Source organism: Sceloporus occidentalis, unplaced genomic scaffold (assembly GCF_023333645.1).
Source record: "Sceloporus occidentalis isolate IW3139 unplaced genomic scaffold, rSceOcc1.0.p SCAF_9, whole genome shotgun sequence".
Taxonomy (NCBI): domain Eukaryota; kingdom Metazoa; phylum Chordata; class Lepidosauria; order Squamata; family Phrynosomatidae; genus Sceloporus; species Sceloporus occidentalis.
In genome coordinates this window covers 40,875,423-40,899,235 of record NW_028316989.1, presented here as the reverse complement: position 1 = coordinate 40,899,235, position 23,813 = coordinate 40,875,423, and the positions used below count along the sequence as shown (strand labels likewise).

At 39.8% G+C, this 23,813-nt stretch overlaps 1 protein-coding gene across 1 annotated transcript in view; it reads right to left on the bottom strand.

The window, feature by feature from the left end:
• LOC149307375 (elongation factor-like GTPase 1) overlaps window positions 1-23,813 on the bottom strand; it is a 63,629-nt gene that overhangs the window by 39,163 nt on the left and 653 nt on the right. Inside the window, exons 2-14 of the mRNA XM_089539046.1 lie at window positions 22,652-22,719; window positions 22,464-22,548; window positions 20,988-21,121; window positions 19,390-19,527; window positions 18,218-18,432; window positions 16,034-16,157; window positions 14,805-14,881; window positions 14,502-14,638; window positions 14,068-14,190; window positions 13,097-13,196; window positions 5,503-5,651; window positions 4,255-4,433; window positions 3,355-3,490 (exon numbers count right to left, since the gene is read on the bottom strand). Of these exons, the coding sequence (XP_089395172.1) occupies window positions 3,355-3,490; window positions 4,255-4,433; window positions 5,503-5,651; window positions 13,097-13,196; window positions 14,068-14,190; window positions 14,502-14,638; window positions 14,805-14,881; window positions 16,034-16,157; window positions 18,218-18,432; window positions 19,390-19,527; window positions 20,988-21,121; window positions 22,464-22,548; window positions 22,652-22,719 (1,665 nt within the window). The remainder of the gene's footprint in view (window positions 1-3,354; window positions 3,491-4,254; window positions 4,434-5,502; window positions 5,652-13,096; window positions 13,197-14,067; window positions 14,191-14,501; window positions 14,639-14,804; window positions 14,882-16,033; window positions 16,158-18,217; window positions 18,433-19,389; window positions 19,528-20,987; window positions 21,122-22,463; window positions 22,549-22,651; window positions 22,720-23,813) is intronic.

The window sequence follows — 23,813 nt, the reverse complement described above, 5'->3', positions numbered from 1 at the left end:
AAGCTTTGCTAATGAAACCCATCTTACCCTGCAGTTCTCAATAAAGGTCATAATTGGAGGAAAGCCATAAGCAAAATCTGGGCTTAATTACAGACAAGTCAGTGAAGTTTATATTTTGATGATGTATGTTGTTAAGAAAGATGCCAACATGGGGTGCTGGATAACTTGCCGAAACTCTTTGGTTTGTGTACAAACCCATATATGACACTGCTTGAAAGAGATACCCAACAATTTAAATGTAAAATATGGAACTGCGTTAAGGGATGGTTGAGCTAGTGACACTTTTGCTTTCTGATGGTTCAATGTACACAAACTTTGTTTCATGCACAAAATATTATATAAAAATATTATATAAAATTACATTCAGGCTATCTGAATAAGGTGCACATCAAACACAAATAGACTTGGGCCCCATCTCCAAGATAGCTCATTATGTATATGCAATTATTCTGAAAATCTGAAAAAAATCCAAAACATTTCTGGACCCAAGCATTTTGGATAAGGAATACTCAAACTATATAAGGAAACTGAATGCATGCCAAGTTGTAATGCTGCAACGCTTACTTTAGATTAAGTCTCACTCCACATTATCAGAAACATGCAGGGTAGCTGTGTTGACCATTTAACAAATCCAAACAAAAATCAATCAGTGATACCTTTTTTGGCCAACTGAAATGCATAATATACCTGTTGCAAGCTTTCAGAGCTCCATGGGCTTCTTCATCAGGCAAGATGTTACAAACCAAACAGGAGAAAAGAACAATTGGAAATGTTAGTCAGATACCTGCACGTTGTTTTTACTAAGGACTGAAACAACATGCAGGTGTCTAACATTTCCAGTTGTTCTTTTCTCCTGTTTGGTGAACAGGAGGATTCTGGGGAGGATGTAGAGGTATACTACCAAAATGTTCCTGATGCAAAAACATGGATCCTTTTTGGGGAATCTACTGTTCTCTGTCTACAAAGAGGCCTGTGACTTCACTGGAATGGAGACATATTGGATTGCAAAAGAGAGGTCCCTGTTGAGATGCAATGGACTTTAAATTTCTTGGACTTTGAAAATCTTCCTATTGCCGCATGGCCAGAAGAAAGAGGAGCCTGCCTACAAAAGGTATCCTCACCAGCATACCATCCTTACTAAGGACTGAAACAACATGCGGGCACCTGACTAACATTTCCAATTGTTTTTTTTCCCCTGCTGTTTGTAACATCTTGCCTGATGAAGAAGCCCATGGAGCTTCAAAAGCTTGCAACAAGTATACTGTGCATTTTGGTTGGCCAATAAAGGCATCACTGATGGAATTTTTGTCCACATAATTATGCCACAGCACAAATACACAAGACTGCATAGTAATATGACTTGAAACTCTTGGCATTTTGGAAAGTTAATCAAGATTTTTTTCCCTCTCATTTATCCAATTTCACAAAATTAATTTCCAGAAGGTGGCATAAAATCTATGGCGTATAAGAAACAAGAATAAAGGAAATCATTTTAAAACTACAACGAAAGTTGTACCAAGATGCCTAATCAAAACCATCTTTGATAAAATAGAATTAGGCTGATAGTAATCATTGCATGGTTCCTGAGTTAAAATTGAATTGGGGGAAGAACATCTGGAAGGGATTTTAAGTTTCCATGATTGAAAAAAAAAGCTCTGGAAGGTACATTTATAAACAAAGATTTAGAAGATAAATTTAGTCTCTCATATCTTTTTGGACACAATAAATACCTATTTCTAGAAATATTTAATGTTAATGTCTGTCATGGAAAAGCCCAATATTATAAATATGTTATGCCCAACATTATACGTATGTTTAGAACTTCTATCCACTTGTATGCCACTGCCTTCAATGAAATTTAGGATAAGAACCTCTTAATTTTTTTATGGTTAATAAATGTGTATATTATCCCAAAACATCATCTGAAACACTAGAAGATGTCCACCATGTGCAGGTACATTTAACCAAGCATAAAGTCTAATTGGAAATGCACACACATATTTGGACAGGCAGTTTTGTCAAAAGGATTCACTAGGTTACCACGAAAATGTTACCACCTGCATACATATAACCAACTTTTTAGCCCATACTACAAAGCCATTCTTCTTTATAGGAAAATTCAGAATAGGTCTGGATAAATCCCTGCTTTAATGAAGTGATGAGTAAGAAATACATATCATTGTCCTTATATCAAGACAGACTACTGGTCAATTTTGTGCTGTCCTGTTTTCTTAGACTGGCCACAGCTCTCCAGAGACTAAGGCAGAAGACATTCTGCCCAGCCCTGAGATGCCTTTTTAACTAGAGATTGTTAACTAAAGATTCTCTTAACTGGTACTTTCTGCATGCATTGCTTAATGGTAAAGCATGGAATATACTTGCCAAACATTCAGAATTCAACTCTAAGTCTGAGACAGTTGAAAAAATTAAGATAGGTCCCAGGTGGCGAAGGGCATGTTGCTTACCTGTAACTGAAGCTCTTCAAATGATCATCTGTGCACTCACACAAGTGGATTATCCTGCACTTGTGCAGAGCACCATTCAGAACCTTCTAGAATGTAGCAGAAGCATTTTGGCAGTAGGCCTTCCCACCTCCAGCAACATCATTTAAGGTGTTTCCCACTGAAACTACTAGTTCCATGGACATCAACGCAGCTATTCACAGAGATCAGCAAGACACAATGTGGGTCGGGTTGTGTGAGTGCATAGATGACCACTCAAAGACCATGAAGAAGAAAAAATAGATTCCAAGGCTAAATCCAGCCTTCCTAGAGTTCTAATCCAGCCTCCTGGAGGCCACCAGTTGGCCACACTCCCTTTCCCATGATTGCTTAATTGTTTCCTATCTTCTGTACAATTGTGGCCTAAGACCATGTAATACATATCTAAGCATGATGCCTAGACCACGTAAACTCTGATTAAGAGATTTACTCCAAGATTGAAAATATCTATGTGATTTGATGAACATTTGTTAGGACTATATAAAAGTAATGTATAATATGAATGATATCCGCAAGAAATGCAGAAGTGTATACTATTACTTGTTGACTAATAAACATCATAGAAAGATATCAAACCAGATGTTTATTCTTCCATTATAAATTACCTTAAATTTCAAATGTATAAGAATCTGGAATTAAGGGTAATGTTGTTTATATGCCTATCTGGACAATACTGCTGTTCATGAGATGGAAGCCAAGGTAACTGGAAGGAGACTAGAAGGGAGTCCAGGTAGATATAAATTAGTTGACAAATGGCATAGAACTCTCCAGAATAAAAGAAACAAGGATATGGAAACCATACTTGTTTCACCAATGGAATAAAGATTTTTTAAAAAGAATGTAGGACACTTACCTAGAACATTCCCTGAAGGCACTTCCTGTAATTCTTCTAGTTCTCTTCCCATTAATAAATAGAGTTCTTCTAAAGTGCAGCAGGCCATGTGAGGCACGGTGGGCAGGTTATCAGCAGCAGAACAACCAGAAGGAAGCTATATGGGCAGGATGAAGAGGAGGAAAAAATTGATTTATGTATGTTTATTGTTTCCAGAACATTCTTAACCAAGTCTTCCAGAAAAAAGGGCAGGACCATTTTTATGCCAAGATGCAGAAATTAGGTTTGAGTAAATGAATAAATGAATAAAAAAGGAATACTTTAAATTCTCAGACTACATTTTAAAATGTTATAGTAAGCTTTAACATACGAAGCCTCCCCAGAAATGGAGGACAAAATAGCTAGCCAAGTCTACCCTGTCACAAGTAGACTAATAGATACACCAAGCCTCGCCCTCCCAAATGTCACAAGTTGCCAACCAAAGCCAAAGAGGGAGGGTGAAAGGGGTTTGGATCCTCCTTCTCTACAAAGCAGTCCTCCTATATATGAGTCCACACACACACACACACACACACACACACACACACTCCTCCTAAGGTCACTAGACCCCTTAAGGTGCTAATTTGTTTACGCATATGTATGTTTATTTTCTGAACTTTTATGAAGTAGGGGCAGGAGGAAAGCTGCAAGGAAATGGCTTGTGAACCACTCCAGCAGCTGCCCAACTCTATGAAGCTCCATGTTCTGAATAAGCTTTTTACAGTCTGCTGTACAGGAGGTGTACAGTGCAACTTCTAAAATTACAATCAGATTCATCATGTATTATAAGTATATTAAAATGTTAAAAGTATTCCCTGAAGAGATATTGTTAACTATACTGTGAAAAAATGCAGTGTACCTTATTTTGTCTTCACACCTTACCTTGTGCAATGATTCAGCAGGATCATATTTTGGTCCAAGAACAAAGACCTTCTGTCCCTTTTTCACAGCTCCACTGTACACCCTTGCAAAAGCAACAAAAGCCTGCTTGTTTTCCATGTCTGGTTTCACAGTTGCCGGGGAAGTGGTCTCCACTTGACTGGTAGGTAGCTGATTATCCCCTAATGAAGGATCAAGAACAGAACAGATATATATGTATGGGTGTGTGTATATGTAATTTTACTTTATTCTGATGACAATAGCATATTTAGATCCAAAGATTGCAACTGTAAGAAGCAAATCAATAATGTGCTGGGGAAGACCAATATAACTAAAGTTCTCTGTCTATTTTAGACCTTTTAAAAGTAATAATCCAAAAATGATGTCATCAAAATATTCCCGAGATTATCTGTAAGAGAGAGAGAGAGGCACATCTGGGGTTTGAACTAGGGCCAGTTACATGGCACGCAGCAATATAATATATAGCAGGTTAAACTGCATAGGACAAGAAAGAAAGAAAGAAAGAAACAAAAACAAATGAGAAGTATGCTTGAGATGCAAATGTTACAAGACAATCAAGTGATGAAGTCACTCCCACAGTTCTTAACACAAAAGGGGCTCCTTGTTATAGCCATTTCATTGAATTGCTAGAGAGGAAGCAGCCTGCTCAAGCTGACTCCTAAGATTCTGGTTTGACACATTACTAAAATGTATTTAGGGTGATAGGCAGTCATAAGATACATCTATCACCTCTTGAGGGAGGGGGAGGAATCTAACTAGTGAGATTAGCACATGCCAGGAAGTCCAGAACTAAAAACTGCATTTATGTTTTTCTGAAACATACAGAACAGAGGCAGCTGAAGTCCTGTTTAGAAGGCTCCCTCCTTCCATATATATCCAAAACATGAAGAAGGAAGAATTCCAACACCTCCTTGAAAATTATTTCTCTAAAACAGGGGCATAAACAGATACAACATTGAGTGAGGGAGGGTCTATCCCTTTGAATATATACAAGGAAAATGATTTCAAAAGCCCTCCATTTAAAATAGCTTTTCATAGCCTGGCATTCTTCAGATATGTTGGACTACAACATCTATAATCCCACAGCCAAGTGGGTTTACAGAAATGGCAATCCAACATATCTGGAGGGTGCCAGGCTAGGGAAAGCTGGTTCAGAATGGCATAAATGGCTATGCTTCTTTAGCAAACATGAACCCAACTCATCCAGCAAATTCCTATTCCTTTGCTTACCTTTAGGCTCTCCTGTCTTTAAAGTATGGTTCGCTGAATTCCCTCCAGTTGCCTGTTGCATTGATTCTAGCCCTTGGTTGGCCATCTTTTCAGCATGCCGCTGCTTTATAAGCTCACGCCTTTGGGCTATTTCTTCTTGTGACAGTGGCCTATATACCATTTAAAACATCATTCAGATTATAATTAGCACATAAAGGAAAAATAATCTTTGCTACGATCAAAAATATGGCAAACAAATAGAGGATAGTGTTATTGTTTTGATAGCTGGATAATTCAAGATTCTCTCCAGGTTTAAAGCAATTCCATCTGTTTTGGCTGAATCCATTTGTGGATTCTGTTTGCAACAAGGAGAGTTTGCACTTCAAAGTGACCACAATAAGTGGTTCCTTTCCCCTTCAAGATATGCACTTTTTGTTGTGTTAGTTTCATTTGTAGGTGCTATCCACAAACATAGGTCTACAGTTCTGATAGCACATGCTATTGAACATAGTCCTTCACTACTAATAAATAGTGCTGATTGGGATCAATGCAAACCACAAATTCAGTCCAAATCACAGCAAGGAACTTAAGATGAGAAATGAAACTGCTTGTCAGCCTCTATTTGGAAAATAAAAGTGAGATCATCAGAAGTTACAAGGTGGGAGGATGGAGGAAAGCATTTGCTTTCTTGGACTAACGACAACTGGAAAGGTGTCACATGACACAGCTAATGGTCTACTTTAAAGCAAATCCGTGGGGTGGAGGGAGAGAAGAGGAGATAACAAAAGCAAGTGTGTTAAAGGATAAAACACAGACAAGCCTTTGAGTTTAATGTGTCTGTGCATGTGCCTTTAAGTTGCCTGTTCATTTATGGCAACCCCATGAATTCCATAGTTGTCTTAGGCAGATAGAACTAACTTGATAGCTGAAAACAACAAGGAGCAGAAGTCAATTCCATATACATCTGGAGCAGAAAGTATCAATTTCACAGGAAGATCCTTGTTTGAAAGAATAGGACAAGTTTTCCCAAATCAGAAGCCTTCCAAATATGTTGGACTGCAAATTCTATTTCTCCCATCATAGGTCTGAATTTTATTTTAGACCCAGCTAAAGTAAGGCCACTAAATAAACTGGGTTCATGTGGCAACTATTGATTCAAAAGAATACCACCAGGTTTACACTAGTTGTGACTAACAAGTTTCCAATCACAGCCCTGACAATTTTGTCTAGGTTGTTGGGAACTGAAGACCAGTATTTCTGACAGGCACCCAATCAGAGAAAGCAGGAGCAGGATTTCATACGAACTGAAGAGAAAAATTACAGGTATGGAATTTTAAGGATAATTCTACATATTTCAGAGATGTGTAGCTCGATCTGCAGCTGTAATTTCTGTAACAATATAAGAAAGCTAGCCATAAATCATAATGAGAAGAGCAGAATATCATAAAGTCCAGTTCTAATAGGCAAAGTACAGATGCTGTTTTTTTAAAAAGCCAACTCCTCACAATCAAGTCTGATCTATGAGCAAAAAACATCAAATTGGGAAAATCACCAGCACACAGATCGTTCCCCTATTGCCTTTCAAATGGTGGGGCCATTCAAACAGGGCCTCCTAGAAGGCCTCACAATATAAGGAAAGATGACATATAGGGTAAAGGAATGGATTTTACAAAACCAATACATCCTCTCAAATCATTCTGAAATGGACAGATCTGTAACAGATCAGTGTGCTTCCTTAAGAGATTTTTACTCCTGAAGTTTTTGTATGGTCTTGTTCAATACCATGGGACTTATTAACCCAGATGCCTATGATTCCAATAGCAATGTCTATTCCCCACATTCTGGCTGGCATCCCATTAGTGGCATATGCATGCCTAAGTCACACTACACATGTGGGATGAATTATTCACCATGGCGCAAGAGACATATTCTGCTGAAGGCAATGAAAGCAGAGTTGCACAAAAAGCAATGGTAAGCATTGTGGCTATGCATTGCACAACAGCAACTAGCCACTGCCATGTGTTGCACAATGTTGTTATTCTGCACAGGGGTTGCATAGTGCTGGCATAGCATATCTCTGCATACAGGTATTTATGCTACACTGAAAATGCTGGCTTGCTGGTTCTCCTTCCAAAAGAAGCAAACTTTTGTGTTGGTTTCTCAGCCTCAATACATTTCTATTGAGCTTTTGTCATAACTGTGTGGTTTCCATTTCCTATGGAAACTAAAACTAAACAAATGGAGTTAAAAACAGCTGATCCATGTTTACCCATATCTCAATCTTTCTCCTGTAAAAGTGGTAACATTTTAAAAGATCAGCATCCCTATCCTGCCTCCTCAACATACTCCCCGTTCCTTGGATTTTTACTCTGCTGTAACTGAATAACCTCAGAAAAAGAACATCAACATGGGTTAGGGTGCCAGGGTGAAGCTGGGTATTTCTGCTAATTTGTCATTAAAAATACACTATATTTACTTGCCACAGATAGTCAAGGCTAGTAACTGCTCCATCTCTTGAGTGCTAGGTAAATAGGGAATAAGTCACAGATGTTTCCACAGGCATCCAAAATTCCAAATTGCTCTTGGACAAAGTTTTCCCAGCAGGGAAAACTTCAAGTTTTTCAACAGCCACTCACTTCAAGGCAATTTTTACTCATCCAAGATAAGTCAGGTTATGGGATGATTTCCACCAACTGTTTCCCCATTCTTGATGGGGTTATAAATGGCTTTTACAAGCAAAGGTGGACAGGCAGATTGCTACAAATAATGGAGCTATGTGAAAAGCTGCCCTGTCCAGTCAAGAGCAGCACTCATTGCTTTCCACACAATAGGAAGCCTCATTCAAGTGCCACGTTACAATCTGCTCGTTGAGTTCACTGGCCTGTGAAGACCTGATGTCCTAAATGCTGAGACACAAAATCCTATTATTCCTTTTCCAGTCAAGAGGTCTAAAAGAGCAAGGCAGAAAAACAATAATTTACAATCAATCATCCCAGCAGAAGGACATCCTTGTGAGTACTTGTCAGCCACTCCCTTGGCATTTGTTATACCTTTAAACCTGTTCTCGCTTCTGTACAGCTCCATTGTTCAAGAATATGGTCTTTTTCATGTCTATCTGCCTGTGTCCTCCTTCCTCAAAAGCCAGTCATTTTCCGCTTCTCCAACCACTTGATTCTTGGCTATGGATTACATCTTTGCTTCACTTCTACAGCAACTTAACACGTTTCTTTCTGACAATAAACCACATATTGGTTCCTCACTAAATGTGCCCTGACTTACGAGACCGAGGCACAGATAGTCCCCTGCCTTTTCAGGTGCTTGGGATTATCTACATTGCTGGTAGATGCAGCATCAGACTTCTAAGAAAGAAAATCATCAACACTTCCCCCAAAAGAGAAGTGCTACCTTACTGCAAAACGAAGCAGGAACAGGCAGGGCATTTAGAACTTCCACCAGCAGGTAGATGACAATTTACAGCTAGGTAACTAAGTATTCGTCACCTTTTTTAAAATAACACTCCCTATAAATAAAGACTTTTTAAAACCAAGAATCTCAAATGTTAATGTCTCTCCATTAATAACAGATGAAATGAATGTAGGAGGAAAGCCATTACAGTGCACCCTACACATGCGCTGGGGTTAGGGACACAGAACCCCCATGAAAGTGAAAAAACAGCAAATAAAAAAACCCAGTACTTTTTACGTCTCTAGGAATCTCTCTGTCCTCCAACAAAATCATGTCAGAGGACCTACAAATGCTTAGAAAAGTGTTTTCTCAAAGAATCTTTAGGTCCTCCAGTGTAACTCTACAGTCAAATTCCAGAAGAATTTTTCTGGAGGACTTAAGAGATTCCTAGAGATAATACATTAATCAAATCTGCAAATAATCAAATCGCGAAAGTCAAAGCCGCTAATGTGAAGGGTCGCAAAAGTCAAAGCCGCTAATGTCAAAGATGCATACACCTATGAGGAGATCAAACTGGAGCCAAACTGCAATTATATTACTTCAAAGAGCTTGGGGCTGACAGCCCACTTGCATGGAGTGGGTGAGCAAATCTACTGTGCAGGAGCATGATGGAGGGGATTTTGAGCTCTGCCCAATGTAGCATGGATGCCCTACATGTGATAGGGCATGCCTGTTATTTATTCAGTTAGAAGATAGGGGACCAAAGTAAAGTATATTGGTGTAAACAGATGGCTTGGAGTTCTAATCAACTGATGCTTTTTTGAAGGAGGAGGGAAATTTCACATGCCCTGAACTATTTGGCCCTGGCACAGGCTCTCTATTGCAACTTGCCGGCATCACAGGTGAAAATTACTGGGGCCACATGTGCACTTAGAGAGATGTGTGACAGACTACCAGGGAGGTGCTGAAAAGTTTGACCAATAAATGTGTCTTTAGAGCTATATCCTTTTGAAAGAAAAAAAAAAAAGAAACCATTAGTGGGTCCAGGAGCTGACCTGCAACCACAAGAATACACGAAATCATGAGGGCCAGGAGCTGGGTGAAACACATGAAGTCTGTAGAGGGCATTAGTCTGAGCAATGCTGAGGACTCAGTGTCTGTGATCGACTTCTGCCATTCTTGGGGCAGGGGAATGGAATTTCAGATGATGTCAGGACACCAGGTATTGGGGAAAATAGCCTCAACTAGGAGAATTTGGCCAATAATACAAGAACACAACAATGGTTGGGGGGGAAAGGATATCAGCTGGAGAGAATGGCCCATGGTCTTAGATGTTACAGTACTACACTAATGTACACTGCATAGGAAATGAACTTGAACTCTTAACAAAGGAAAGCAAAACTCATTTAATAGGCCTTACTTACACCTGGTGGAATGTGTCTTCCAACTGGAACATAGAAAGCAAAAGACCAAAAGGACAGGAGTAATAGTAGTAGCATTGTATATCAAGGATGTGTGCATGTTGTAAGAGCATTTGATTTTCTCAAAAACTAGTCATGCCACATTAATCTTATCTCATTTTTTGATAAGAGTTTGGAAGACCAGGGGAATACTGTGGAATTAGTACATCTTGATTTCAGTAAGGCCTTTGACAAGATCTCCCATAATATTCTTTCAGGCAAGCTGGTCAACTGTGGGCTAGACAGTGCTATTGTTAGGTGGATCTCTAATTGACTGACTGACCAAACCCAGAGAGTGTTCATCACTGGCTGTTCTTCATCCTGGAGAGAAGTGACTAATGGGGTGCCTCAGGGTTCTGTCCCAGGCCCAGTGTTGTTTAACATCTTTTTAAATTACTTAGATGATGGAATAGAAAGCATGCCTATCAAATTAGAGGCACATTTTTGACAGTAACGGCAGTTTGGCAATAAAATCAACGATCTAAAGGGGTGGTGTGGTCTCTTTCTCAGGATGTCTTCAAGATGAGGCTGAACAATTACTTGCTGGGGATCAGGAGGTTGGACTTGTTGGCTTATGGGGCCTCTTCAGCTCTATGATTCTATGCCAACTCTATTACAGTATGTATCTGAAGCGAAGGGTAATACAGAATACAAGATATCTATGGTAAATGCAGTGAAAGTTGCCAATTTGTCAAACCTGAGCAATTGCCTATTCATGTTATCAGTCCCCATGGCAACTGTGCTCTGTTGGTCAAACTGCATCATATAGTGTAAATGTGATAGATTAGAATTGTGACATTAAGTAGTAAGGACTTTACTAAAGTGACCCCTGCAATCTGTAAAAATAAGCAGGAATCCATCTTGTGATATTTTCTGTACAGTAGGGCCCTGATATTCAACATGTTCCCGGACTTTGCACAGATACACAAAACCATGAATATGAACCCCAGGCCAGGCAAGGGAGAGGGGGACACAGCACTACCTGTCTTTCTTTCTTGCCTCCTGGAAGAGCTTGGTGAGCTGCCTATGTGCCCGTCTCCATCCTTGCTGGCCACAGGATGAAGAGGATGGAAGGGCTGCCCCCTCGCTCTTAACCTTAACCTTCTCTTCTCCAGGCTGAACATACCTGGCTCCCTAAGTCTCTCATCATAGGGTATGGTATACCACAAACCTGTGTTTTAAGTCACAACTTCTTGTCTTCCAAAGGAAGGAGAAATAAAAGAAAATAAAAGGAAAGCAATGTTATGAAGACAACAAATTATCAAGCACCAAGTTTCCAAAAAGATTAAACTGATTATGTTCAAAATTCTTAAGGTACTGGAGGATGGAGGAGGGGGGATTTCCAGCACCACAGTCCTACTCATTCCGTCCGACCACTTCCAGGCTTATGAACATATGGTTATGGATAAACACATGACACAAAGAAAACTCCACTTTCATAACAGCACATCACCCTAATCTCTCACTCCTAGTTTGCAAAATTAAAAGAAACTTCCAACTGTAGCTATTAAAAAAATCAACCTTCAGACAGCTGAATATCACCATCTCGTGGCCATTATACCTAGTGCAATTGCCAGCCAGAAGTGACTACATTTCTTCAGTCCAGGAAGCGCAAGCTCTTTGGAGCCCCTAACACTCCCTGTCTTTTCACACTGTTCAGTTTTTCCCCAATGCAAGAAGAAGCCATATATATGAAATACATTCACTGGCAAAATGGCCCAAATTTATTTAAACCATCCCATGCACTTAAGAGAACGTGTAGCAAGTTAGTTTTTCTAACAAGCTGACTGATGGCAGATTCTCTTTCAACCTCTTCCTTCCTCTTCTTCCCTTCCCTGACAGAAACACTTCTTTACGCAACAGGTTCAGAAATGCAACTCAAGGTAATAGCCATTTTTCCTTGTACATAATATCCCTGAAATATGCTGTATTGAGATAAAAGTTGACATCAGGAGATCCTGCATCTGTTTGAATATAGGGTTTCCTATGTCAATTATTGCTTTGAACAAAATAACACATATGTCTTAGACATGATCCTGAATATAAGGGTTAAATGTGGGGGTTACAGGTAAGGCAAAGTAGCAGCAACTGAAAAATCCACAGCATGCCAAACAATGTAATCAACAAGATATGGAGACAATAGAAGGCTGTCAAAAGCTCAAAACACCTGGAAGAATCAGCAACGCTCAATGCATAAAATATTAGGGTCCTTTAAAAGATCAAGATACACAGATTTTCAATTTATAATGCAAATTAACAGTGATTTAACATTTGTATCTCAACTATAACCTCACTCTTTGGCACTGCATTTATTCTTTAACTTGCACTCTCCCTTCCCCACGCATGCGTACATGTGCACCCACACTTGATGAACATAACACAAATGGCATGTTTTTGGTCCTTCAGATGATGATGGGCAGCAACTCTCACAAGCCTGAGCCAGCCTAATAGTGATGGGTGATGGAAGTTGCAGTCCAACAATATTAGCCACCTTGAGTCCCTATGCCAGGAGAAAGGCAAGCTATAAATAAAATAATTATAAATATCTGGAGGGCCACACATTCCCCATCCTTGACTTAGCACAAGAGTGTGCTGAATGTCCACACCTTGTCAACGCCTGACCGAGTTTCAGATATGGGCAAATTACTTTAACAAGGACTTCACCAAAAATAATTTAGACTTCTGTACTGAGATTTAATGCCTTAACACATTAGAGTAGGGGAAAAAATCAAATGGCATTATTTTCTCACCTTGGCTTGTTCTGTGGCAACATCTTAGGGTCAACAGCAAACATCTTTGAAACAAAGACAATAACTGGGGCAGTTTCTTCACTGCTGCATTTCATAAAAGCTAAGAAAACATTTTTAAAAGTATTACATATCTCTCTATTTTGACAAAAGACTCTATGGTTCAAAAGATATGTAAGTGAATCCTGGAAAGAAACTTAGGGCTCAAATAGACAGGCCAGAATAAAGCTGCTTCAGGTCACTTTGGAGGTATGCTGCTTAAATCACAAATGCATCTTAAGAGGCCAGACTGGAGTGTGGCTTTGGTGTGGCTTCCAGCCTCTTAGGACGCATGCATCATTTAAATAGCAACCTCCAAAGTGTCCTGAAGCAGTTTTATTTTGGCCTGTCTGTTCGGACCCTTTCTTAGGAAATTCTAAGTCTGTCTGATCTTTTGAGCCACCTTACAGAAAGCTGAATTCTCTTTAGGTTTCAAAACTCTTTCAGAATGGGGCAGCAATTCAGTATGGGCCAGTCTGGGCTCCATGAACTGTAGTTCACCCAGCGGGTTTCCATGGCCAGGGGATTTGAACCCTGGTCTCCAGAGTCATATTCCAGTGCTCAAACCACTGCACCATGCTGGCTCTCATTTAAACCTAGAGACTATCGTGAAAAAACACCTGAAAACAGTTAATTGCTACTCATGGTTTAAACCTACAAACTAACAAACGTAGCAATTGTTTTCAAATGTTTTTACACACTGAAAAAATGTTTTGGATAGATGTAGCGACTTTATGGCCTTAAAAAGAGACCAGGACCACATACAGTTCGTAGCCCAGTTTCCCCACTCTTGTTTTAGGACATCACTCAGAAAAATCATACTGCAGTTTATCATACAAAATTTCTCTCTTCTACCATTTATTCTCCGTTTAGAGTATGCATCATTTAAATGGAGCATAACCTGCATGGTTCAATTGTCTACAATATTTACTCACCATCCTTCAAGTCTTGTGTTTCTTGAGGCAGACAATCAAATGCTTTAGCTCCAACAGACATTAACTTTTCAACTCTCTCAGCAGTGATATCAAGAGGACTAGGAAGTTTACTGCAGACCATGGCTAAAGCAAAATGTTAAGGATACACAGAAATGTTCTCTGCCTTGTCATAGCCTACAAAGAGAAGAAGCTAATATCCAGTAACAGTAAACAATCCTTTCAACTAGGATTTTCCAAAAGCCATAATCCAGAACTAAATGTCTACAGGAGAAAGATTTTTTTAGAGATGATAGGAAGCACAAAACAAGGGTTGATAATAAGGCAGGAAGATATTTGATTTGATGTAGACTGTTATTCGCTCCCTTTATTTTCTACTTGAGGAAATAATATGTGCTTTGAGAAAGACATAAATATATTTTTCACTTTAAGGATACAAAGAATTGCCTCTGATACAGGCAGCCACTGGCTACAAATGGCATTAAGCTGAACCTTTGGATCTGCGTGACGCAATTCACGAGCACCAATTTTCAGCTCCAAGGATGCAACTATTTTATCAATTTTCTCCTTGTCTCTACAAAGAAAGCAGAAATATGCAATTAAGTACAGTTTGTACTCAGTACCCACAGATTTCTTATCCACTGATTCAACCATCAACAGCTTGAAAAGTTTAAAAAAACATATATAAATTCCAAAAACCAAACTTCACCCACTCCTGCATCAAGAAATCTTCTGATTACCTTTTCGTAACAGCTTCATAGAGGCTCCATATATTTTCCAGCACCAGTTGCACAAACAAAGGCTTCTTTCCTTTCAACTGGAAAAAAACCAAGGGTTACATTAACAGAGGGCATCCAATACAGCATTAAAGCTGGTCTGATTCAGAAGCACAGCACCTACATATGGAGGATTCATACAGGATTTCACAGAGCCCTATTCTGTCTCTCCGTACCCCCTGCCATTCTTCCTCAAGATTCTAGGAGCAGAAAACTCACCATTTCAACAGGTTGCCAAGTCACCATTTCAACAGGTTACCAACTTTTTTTATGTTAAGGGACCCAATTTCTGGCAGTTTATACACTCTACAAAGGGTCCCAGGAGCAACCCCCCGCTGAAAGATCTGATGCAACTGTCCTCAGAAGGCTGTGTACTACATTCCCTGGAGTGGCAAGACACTGTTCCTGTTGTCAGAACACTCACTTTCAGGAACCCTGAAATAGAGACTATACCCTCTATGTCTTGTTTCTGATTTGTCTTCCAGCAACTTCAGTCCAACTAACAGGTAAAATAATCACAAGCATGAACAATGTGCCTACACAGTGGCCATCTACCAATACCGGGCAATCAGATGACTGATGCTGCCTATTTTGATATTTCTGTTAAGGGGAATGAAGGGGAAGAGTACATTCATCGATATTACCCTAAAATTGACAATTAATTCTTTCAATGCAGAATCTGGATGCCATGCACAGCCTCAGCAAAGGAATCTCACTGTTGCCCTCCTTTTGTCTAGTTTAAGATCCCAGAGAAAAAGTATCATTCTTTGACTACATGAATTGCTATACATACTGATTGTCATAATGTATAACAGCATCTCAGCCTCAGGGGCAAACCACTTCTGAACAAATCTTGCCAAGAAAACCCTATGATAGGTTCATCTTCAGGTCTCCACAAGTCAGAAACGACTTGAAGGCACAAAACACACATAATAGCATCACCAATCTGCATATTTACTGAAGCCAGCTGAAAGATTCAAAACATATTTTGAACAGCAAAATCTGAACAACTCTGTATGCTAAATTATTTACAACTATTTGCAATTTTATTGTTTGTATGTATAGCGCTGTGTAAATCTATAGCGCTATATAAATAAAGCATAATAGTTATATTATTATTATTTTCCCTCCCGGTTGGAGAAAGGAGGAGTTGCAAGAGCAAAGTTTTACACAGGTGAGCGCAGCAATAGTACCTGGTCAGTTTTCATTATCTTCTTAGCTTTTGTATTTAGATAATAATCTCCCCATAGTGTCTTCAGGAGTATAGATTGTTTGATTCCAATTTTCTGGCTGTATAACTTAGCAAAATGTTCAATACTGGGAAATAAGCAAAAGCAAGTCATTTCACATAATTACATCTAAACAAGACACTTTTCATAATAAGGTTTCCATGTTAACTTAAATAGCAAGTACAGTATATTACGCATTTTACAAATAGTTTGCATCCACACTGCAGAAATAATCCAGTTTGATACCACTTTAGCTACCATGGCTCAGTTATATGGAATCCTGGGTTCTGTAGTTTGCTGTGGCACCAGAGCTCTCTGACTGAGAAGGACAAATATCTCACAAAACTACAAATCCCAAAATTCCATAGCACTGAGCCATAGCAGTGAGAGCAGTGTCAAAGCACTGGAGACAGCCACAGTTATATTTGTCCTGTGGAACAGATACCAGCACGAATAGAACAGAATAGCATAGAATAGAATCTTTATTATGGTCACAGACCAGCACAAATACCAGCATGGTATCATTGCAACTGTAATATGTATAGCTGACATATTTTATGTACAAGTCTACAGTACCTGACAAAGGAAGGCTAATGACAGCATTTTTGGTCTGCCAATGGGCCCATTGGGAATAGCACCATACCAAGTGCCAGCATGCTGTTTCCTCCTTGCCTTTCACATTTTTACTAAGGCTGCAGATGTATTGTGAAGCAATGTGGCGGTATAGCTACCCAGGACCTTCCGCTACCCTTAATTCCTCTGGCCCTGACGTACTGGGGTCCAGAAGAAATCTGGGAAAGTGAAAGAGTCAGCTGGACTTCACTTCACAGTGTACATGTCAGCTATATATTGCATCTGCCACTTGCTAAAGATATTGGGGTTTAGCAAGGGGGTTTAGCTGGGGAGGGGGGGGAGACAGACAGGGCAGGGTGTGACCCTTAAAGTACCTGGGGCTTAATCATCTTCCAACCTAGTAGTGGAACTTTTTGCACACATGAAGAAGCTGCAATATACCTAAACCTACAGGCACAGGATTCTGAGGTGCTTGGCTGCTATTTAAAGATAGATATACCTTTAGTTGGAATTCTGCACTCACTTACTTGAGAGTAAGTCCTGCAGAACTCTACAGGACTTACTTAATAAAAAATATATGGAGTTGTGTGTCAGTACTGAAGAAACCTAAAAATCCCAGGACAATAGAATTTCACTTGCCACATTTTGTCCAGAAGATTACAAATAAATTGTAATTATAAGTCAATGAGTTTTGAATTTGCCTAAAGTTCTCTAATTCATATTAAATGAGTGTACGTATAGTGTAACTGCATTGAATGCCATGCAGAGATTGCCTCTATATTCTGGTCCCAGTTCAAAATGTAAGTTAATTTTTGAAGACTCAAAGCAATCTGGGCAGAAAATATCTTACAGAATGCCTCCTCTCATGATTTCTGATCTGCTAGAGATGCCCTTTTATGTTTGCCTCCCAAGCAAAGTACTGTGATTAGTAACCAGACTGCAAGACTTCTCTATAACAGCAATTCCAACTGAGCAAACTATCACCTGTGAAATTTAATTGGGATTCGACATCTGGGATGTGGGATCAACCTCCAAGCATAATCAGACCAAGAGGTTTAGGACTACTGCCATTGTTAATTCCTCTCAGAGTCAGCTATCCCACCAACACCACAAAACCTGAACTGTGTTTCACTGCTACTGTTTAGTTCTTAACAGAGCCCAAACTCAATAATCCTGTAGCAGGTGTTGATTAGAATTTAAAACAGCATCATACTTATTTTTTTAAAATAAAATAATCAAGAATAGTCCTGCTCTCTTAAGAGGATAGCTTATGTATGTGTGTGGTGAAGGTAAAAACACTTGGTGGATCAAAGGTTTCCTAATTCTGGTTTAGGGTAGGACCACGGCTCGGTGGGATATTCCCAATTCCATCACTGGCATCTCCAGTTAAATGGGGCAAAAAAGGTGATAAGAAAGACTTTTGCTGAAAAGGTGTCACCAGTCAAGAGAACACTGGATTGGGTAGAGTGGTTATAAAAATGATTAATCTTTTAAATGTATATGTCATTATATGAACAAAATGCAGAAAAGTTTTAGCTGCCTTAGTCATTCATAAATAACTCTCTATAAACTCACCCAAAACCCCAGCCATCAATTGCACTGGCAAATACCACATTCCCCTGATCAGGCGAGAAGTAAAGCTGGGAATCATCAGTGTCTTCCAAGCCCGCACTCCAGTCATAAACTTGATCTCCATGAGCAGAATCAGAAGTCAGCTGAGTTTCCACTTCTTTCTCGGCCCTTTCTTCAAGAACTTTAGAAGTGAAGAGAGTTGCTGTGATTGCATTTACCTGGAGACAAATTTGTTTGATTTATTTTCATGATTAAATTCCATCTTTCCAGCCCTACACAGGATTCAGAGGCAGCATAAATCAACATTTCTAAAACAGAGTTAGGATGTACATTAAAGTATTAGAAATATAATAATCAAAGCAGCCTCCAAACAGTAGCTATGCATTCAAATTAAAAACAACAACAATCAGAACCCAAGCCAGCCAATTATTCCTAAAGCCCTCTATTCCATGGTAGGTGCCACCACTAAGGTGATCATATTTCCCACACTTCGTTTTAGCTCCAAATAACAAGGAAAATAGACCAGGATATTGGTTGATGAGTCTGAGCAGAAGGAAAGGAACATATGGGAACAGACAATCTCTAAAAGCTATACTACATTTGATGTTGCCAGTCTTTTTAACCTTCTGACTCACACTCTTTCATCTTCCTTTCACTTTTGGTCTGATAGATTTTCTATTCTACTTCAGTTCAACTCTTTGCTTTTATGACTGTTTTTTATGCTGAGACAAACTAAAATCCGCATTCAATTAAAACAGTGGGGAAATGGCATACCATTTTCAGTGGGAAAATGGCATACCTACAACTACAATTACAATAAAAAGAGATGAACACTTGCTAATGACATTTTTAATGTAATATGTAATTTTGCTCCTTCGTCTAACCTCTTTAGTTATTAAAGTTAAATCCAGAACTTTGAATTTGATCTGAAAACTAACAAACCAGTAAAGCTACTTCAGAACTGATGTGCTTACTGACTGGCACCACTTAATAGCCAGCAACTGTGTCTGTGAACACCTCAAGTTTTTTTAAACAAAACTTGCCAAAGAAACTCCCAGAATTTATTCTATTAATCCAAGTAGGAGTGTGATTTACTTGTTGCATACTTTGAACATGTGCATTTATTTCACAGCTGATTGCAAATAACCAATCATCCAGCTAGAAATTTCTCATACCTGTTCCAAGATATTCTTAAGGTGAGCATATGCTTCCTGAGGTGTAAACTTGAGTTCCAATATGAGACGATCTATTTTATTAATCACCAAGACTGGACGAATGTTTTCAAGCCAAGCCTGTCGCAGAACTGCATGAGTCTAGTATAACAGAAGAAATGCTCAGTGATATAATGTCACAAAAGAGTTAAGAAAAGATCACTCTGGGATAGTGCAAGTATATAAATGAACAAGAGTTGTTTAGGAAGAAAGAGCATCCCCTCCATTTTTGCCCCATAAAATCATTGTTCAATTAAACAATAGCTCCACTATCATATACAACAGTCAACCAAGACAAACTAGTTAACTAGTTAACTCAAACTGATGTTGAGAGCCAGCGTAGTGTAGTATGAATGAATGTAGTATCTTGACTGTTGGACGAGAATCTTGGGAGACCAAGATTGAAATACAGTGGACCTTTGCCTTACGCGGGGGATCTGTTTCCCCCCCGCATAAGGCAAATTCCACCTATGCTTGAGCCCCATTCACTTGAATGGGGCTCACACGCACGCCACAGGTGCACGCCTCATTCATATTAATGGGACATGCCACTCCTTGCGCCCCACGCGCTCCCGCACGGCTTGAGCGCATATGCTCAAATCCACATATAACGCGGGCGCACTGTACCACTTAATCATGGAAATCCTGTAGGTGACCTTGGCCAAATCATTCTCTCTCTGTCTCAGAGGAAGGCAATGGCAAATCCCTCTGATATTGGAAAGAACATCCCATGATAGATTTTGCTTTAGTGTCACTGTACATTGGAACTGATTTGAAGGTGACAACACAGCAGCAAAGACGTATCATGTTAGCGATATATGCAGGAGTAACTGAAAGTTACAGCTGTATATTTTCAAAAAATATAATTTGGTTATGGCGGATGGCAAAATTCAGCACCTTCATCCGCTGCCTCTGAACCATCTACCTGTTTTCTGGCCAAGCCCCTCCTGACAGCTATTCAACGGCCAGGGAAAGTTTGGGGACACTGTTTGGCAGCCATCCAGAAGAAAAAGGTTTCTTCCTGGAATTTTTGGAGGTCCTGTGGACACTCAGGAGGATGACATCTGCCTGCAGCTTGCTAACTGTTCCTCATCCTCCTCTGATCATGAACAGCCATGAGAAGGAGCAGCCAGCCCAAAAGAAGGTTATTCCAAGTGTGCAGGGAGGAATGATGCGACTTATCTAGGCCTGGAAGAATTTTACATTCTGATAATGCACTGCAGGTTCTCAGCTCACGTTTGCTCCTAAATTAACTTTTAAAATCCTGTTTGAAGTCTGGATGTGAAAATGGTTCTACTGAAAAAGTACCATTAAAGGAATCTATTTCTTTCTGATAGTAAACCAATATTACATTAGCAAGTGCAAGACATACTTGGATCTATAGCCTAATTTCTCACATACTGTGGACACTTTATCTGTAACAATATTTCCAAGATTATTTTTACTACATTTTAAATTATCAATAAAAATCTGCTTGTTTTGTGTCTTGGGTCGAGTGTAAGATATCAGGAGCATTTTACTGTATGTTCTCTTTTAGCCAAAATGTATTTTTTTCTAATCACCTGCGAACAGACTCCTTCTACAGCATCAACCACAATGATGCAGCCATCACAAAGTCTGACAGCTGTGGACACTTCGGATGAGAAGTCCACATGGCCAGGAGAGTCTATCAAATTGATGAGATACTCCTGTTCATCTAGAAAAGAAATAAAAAATTAAAATATTAAGAAACAGCAAATATTTTAGAAATGTGTCAAGATATTTTGTTCTTAGAGGTAGCACAGAACAGTGGCTTAAGACTAAGAAGATGGGCTTGTGAAAGCATAAGGGTCATGGACTCCCCATCTCTTTCCTTCCTCCTAAGGGTTCTAGCAGAAGTGAACTTCAACACGGAGAAATGTAAGGTACTGCACTTAGGGCGGAAAAATGAAATGCACAGATATAGAATGGGGGACACCTGGCTTAAGGAGATCACATGTGAAAGGGATCTAGGAGTCCAAGTAGACCACAAGTTGAACATGAGTCAACAGTGGATGTGACAGCTAAAAAAACCAATGCAATTTTAGGCTGCATCAATAAAAGTATGGTGTCTATATCAAAAGAAGTAATAGTGCCACTCTATTCTGCTTTGGTCAGGCCCCACCTGGAATAATGTGTCCAGTTCTGGGCACCACAATTCAAAAAGGACATTGAGAAACTGGAGCATGTCCAAAGGAGGGTGACCAAAATGGTGAAGGGTCTGGAAAGCATGCCTTATGAGGAATAACTTTGGGAGCTGGAGATGTTTAGTTTGGAGAAGAGACGGTTAAGAGGTGATATGATAGCCCTGTTTAAATACTTAAAGGGATGTCATATTGAGGAGGGAGCGAGCTTCTTTTCTGCTGCTCCAGAGACAAGGACCCAGAACAATGGATGCAAGCTCCAGGAAAAGAGATTCCGCCTCAACATTAGGAGGAAATTCCTGACAGTAAGGGCTGTTCGACTGTGGAACACACTCCGTCCTTGGAGTGTAGTGGAGTCTCCTTCCTTAGAGGTCTTTAAATGGCCATCTGTCAGAAATGCTTTGATTGAGATTTCATGCATGGCAGAAAGGGGTTGGACTGGCTGGCCCTTGCAGTCTCTTCCAACTCTATGATTCTAATTTTGGGTTGCATAGTTGTTCATGAGGTATAATGGTTTGAGCATTGGACTACGACTCTTAAGAGCAGGGTCCGAAACCACATTCAGCCATAGATGACCCTGGGCAGGTCACACTCTTAGCCTCAGAGGCAGGCAAAGGCAAAGTCCCTCTCTGAACAAATCTTGCCAAGAAAACTACAAAACCTGCCAAGAAAAGCACAAGCCAGAAACGACCTGGAGGCACACAACACCAATAACAGCGGCCCACTGGCGAGCAAGAATTAGCCTCCACATTTGTCCACCCATTTTACACCTTATATAAACGTTACATTTTGACATGAATATTTTAAGCTTACACTGTAGTACTACTACATTTAAGACAACAAAGACATACACAGAATGTTTTAATTCTATATTACCTTTTGCAAACAACAATGAAATTGCACTCGATTTCATGGTAATTCCTCGAATCTGCTCATCCGCTCGGCTATCCAGATACCTTAGCTGCATAAACAGAAAGGACAGGAAAAAAGAATAGCATTTTCAGAGGCTTTAAAGTGAGAAAAAGAACGAATCTGAATGGAATGGCGGAGATGTTGAATCATACCTTTCCTGCCAATCTGTTAGAGATGATTCCATTGCTGGAAATGAGACAATCGGCTAAAGTTGTCTTCCCTGAAAAAGGGGGGGGGGGGAGAGATACAAAAACACACACAGGAAAAGGAATTGAGATGAAAAACAGTGTAATTAAGATTATTCCTAACATTAATTTCTACCTGCTATGAATACATGTATCCTCTCTAGATCAAGGGAGGTAACAGTGCCACTCTATTCTGCTTTGGTCAGGCCCCACTTGGAATAGTGTGTCCAGTTCTGGGCACCACAATTAAAAAAGGCTGTTGAGAAACTGGAGGGCAACTAAAATGGTGAAGGGTCTGGAAACCTTGCCCTATGAGGAACGACTTAGGGAGCTGGGGATGTTTAGCCTGGAGAAGAGAAGGTTAAGAGGTGATATGATAGCCCTGTTTAAATATTTGAAGGGATGTCATATTGAGGAGGGAGCAAGCTTAGTTTCTGCTGCTCCAGAGACTAGGACCCAGAGCAATGGATGCAAGCTCCAGGAAAAGAGATTCCACCTCAACATTAGAAGGAACTTCCTGACAGTAAGAGCTGTTCGTCGGTGGAACACACTCCTTCCTCGAAGTGTAGTGGAGTCTCCTTCCTTAGAGGTCTTTAAACAGAGGCTGGATGGCCATCTGTCACAGGGGATGCTTTGATTGAGAGTTCCTGCATGGCAGAATGGGGTTGGACTGGATGGCCCTTATGGTCTCTTCCAACTCTATGATTCTATGATTCTCTTCATCTCCACATAATGTCTAATGGTCTAACACTGGATAAGTATGAACTAGCACTGGATAAGTATGAAGACAGTCAGTATTGGTACACACTGCACAGCTTTTTGTGGTTCTTTTGGGCCATATGGCCATGTTTTGTGTGTTTTTCTAGCCCCAAAACCCCACAAAAAACTATGGATGGCGGCCACAAAAGCCTTTGACTTCACACACTGCAAAGTTTATCCAATCCTCAGTGAACCTTTGGGGCACAGAATAACTATGCGTTACAAACACGCACACAGATTTAAAAGTGTCATCTATGTTTTTGTTTAATAATAATAATATACTTATATTCCGCCTTCTCCTTGCGGAATTGAGGCGGAATACAAGCAAAGGGCAACAAAAAATTACAGATACAAAGTACCTGTATAAAAT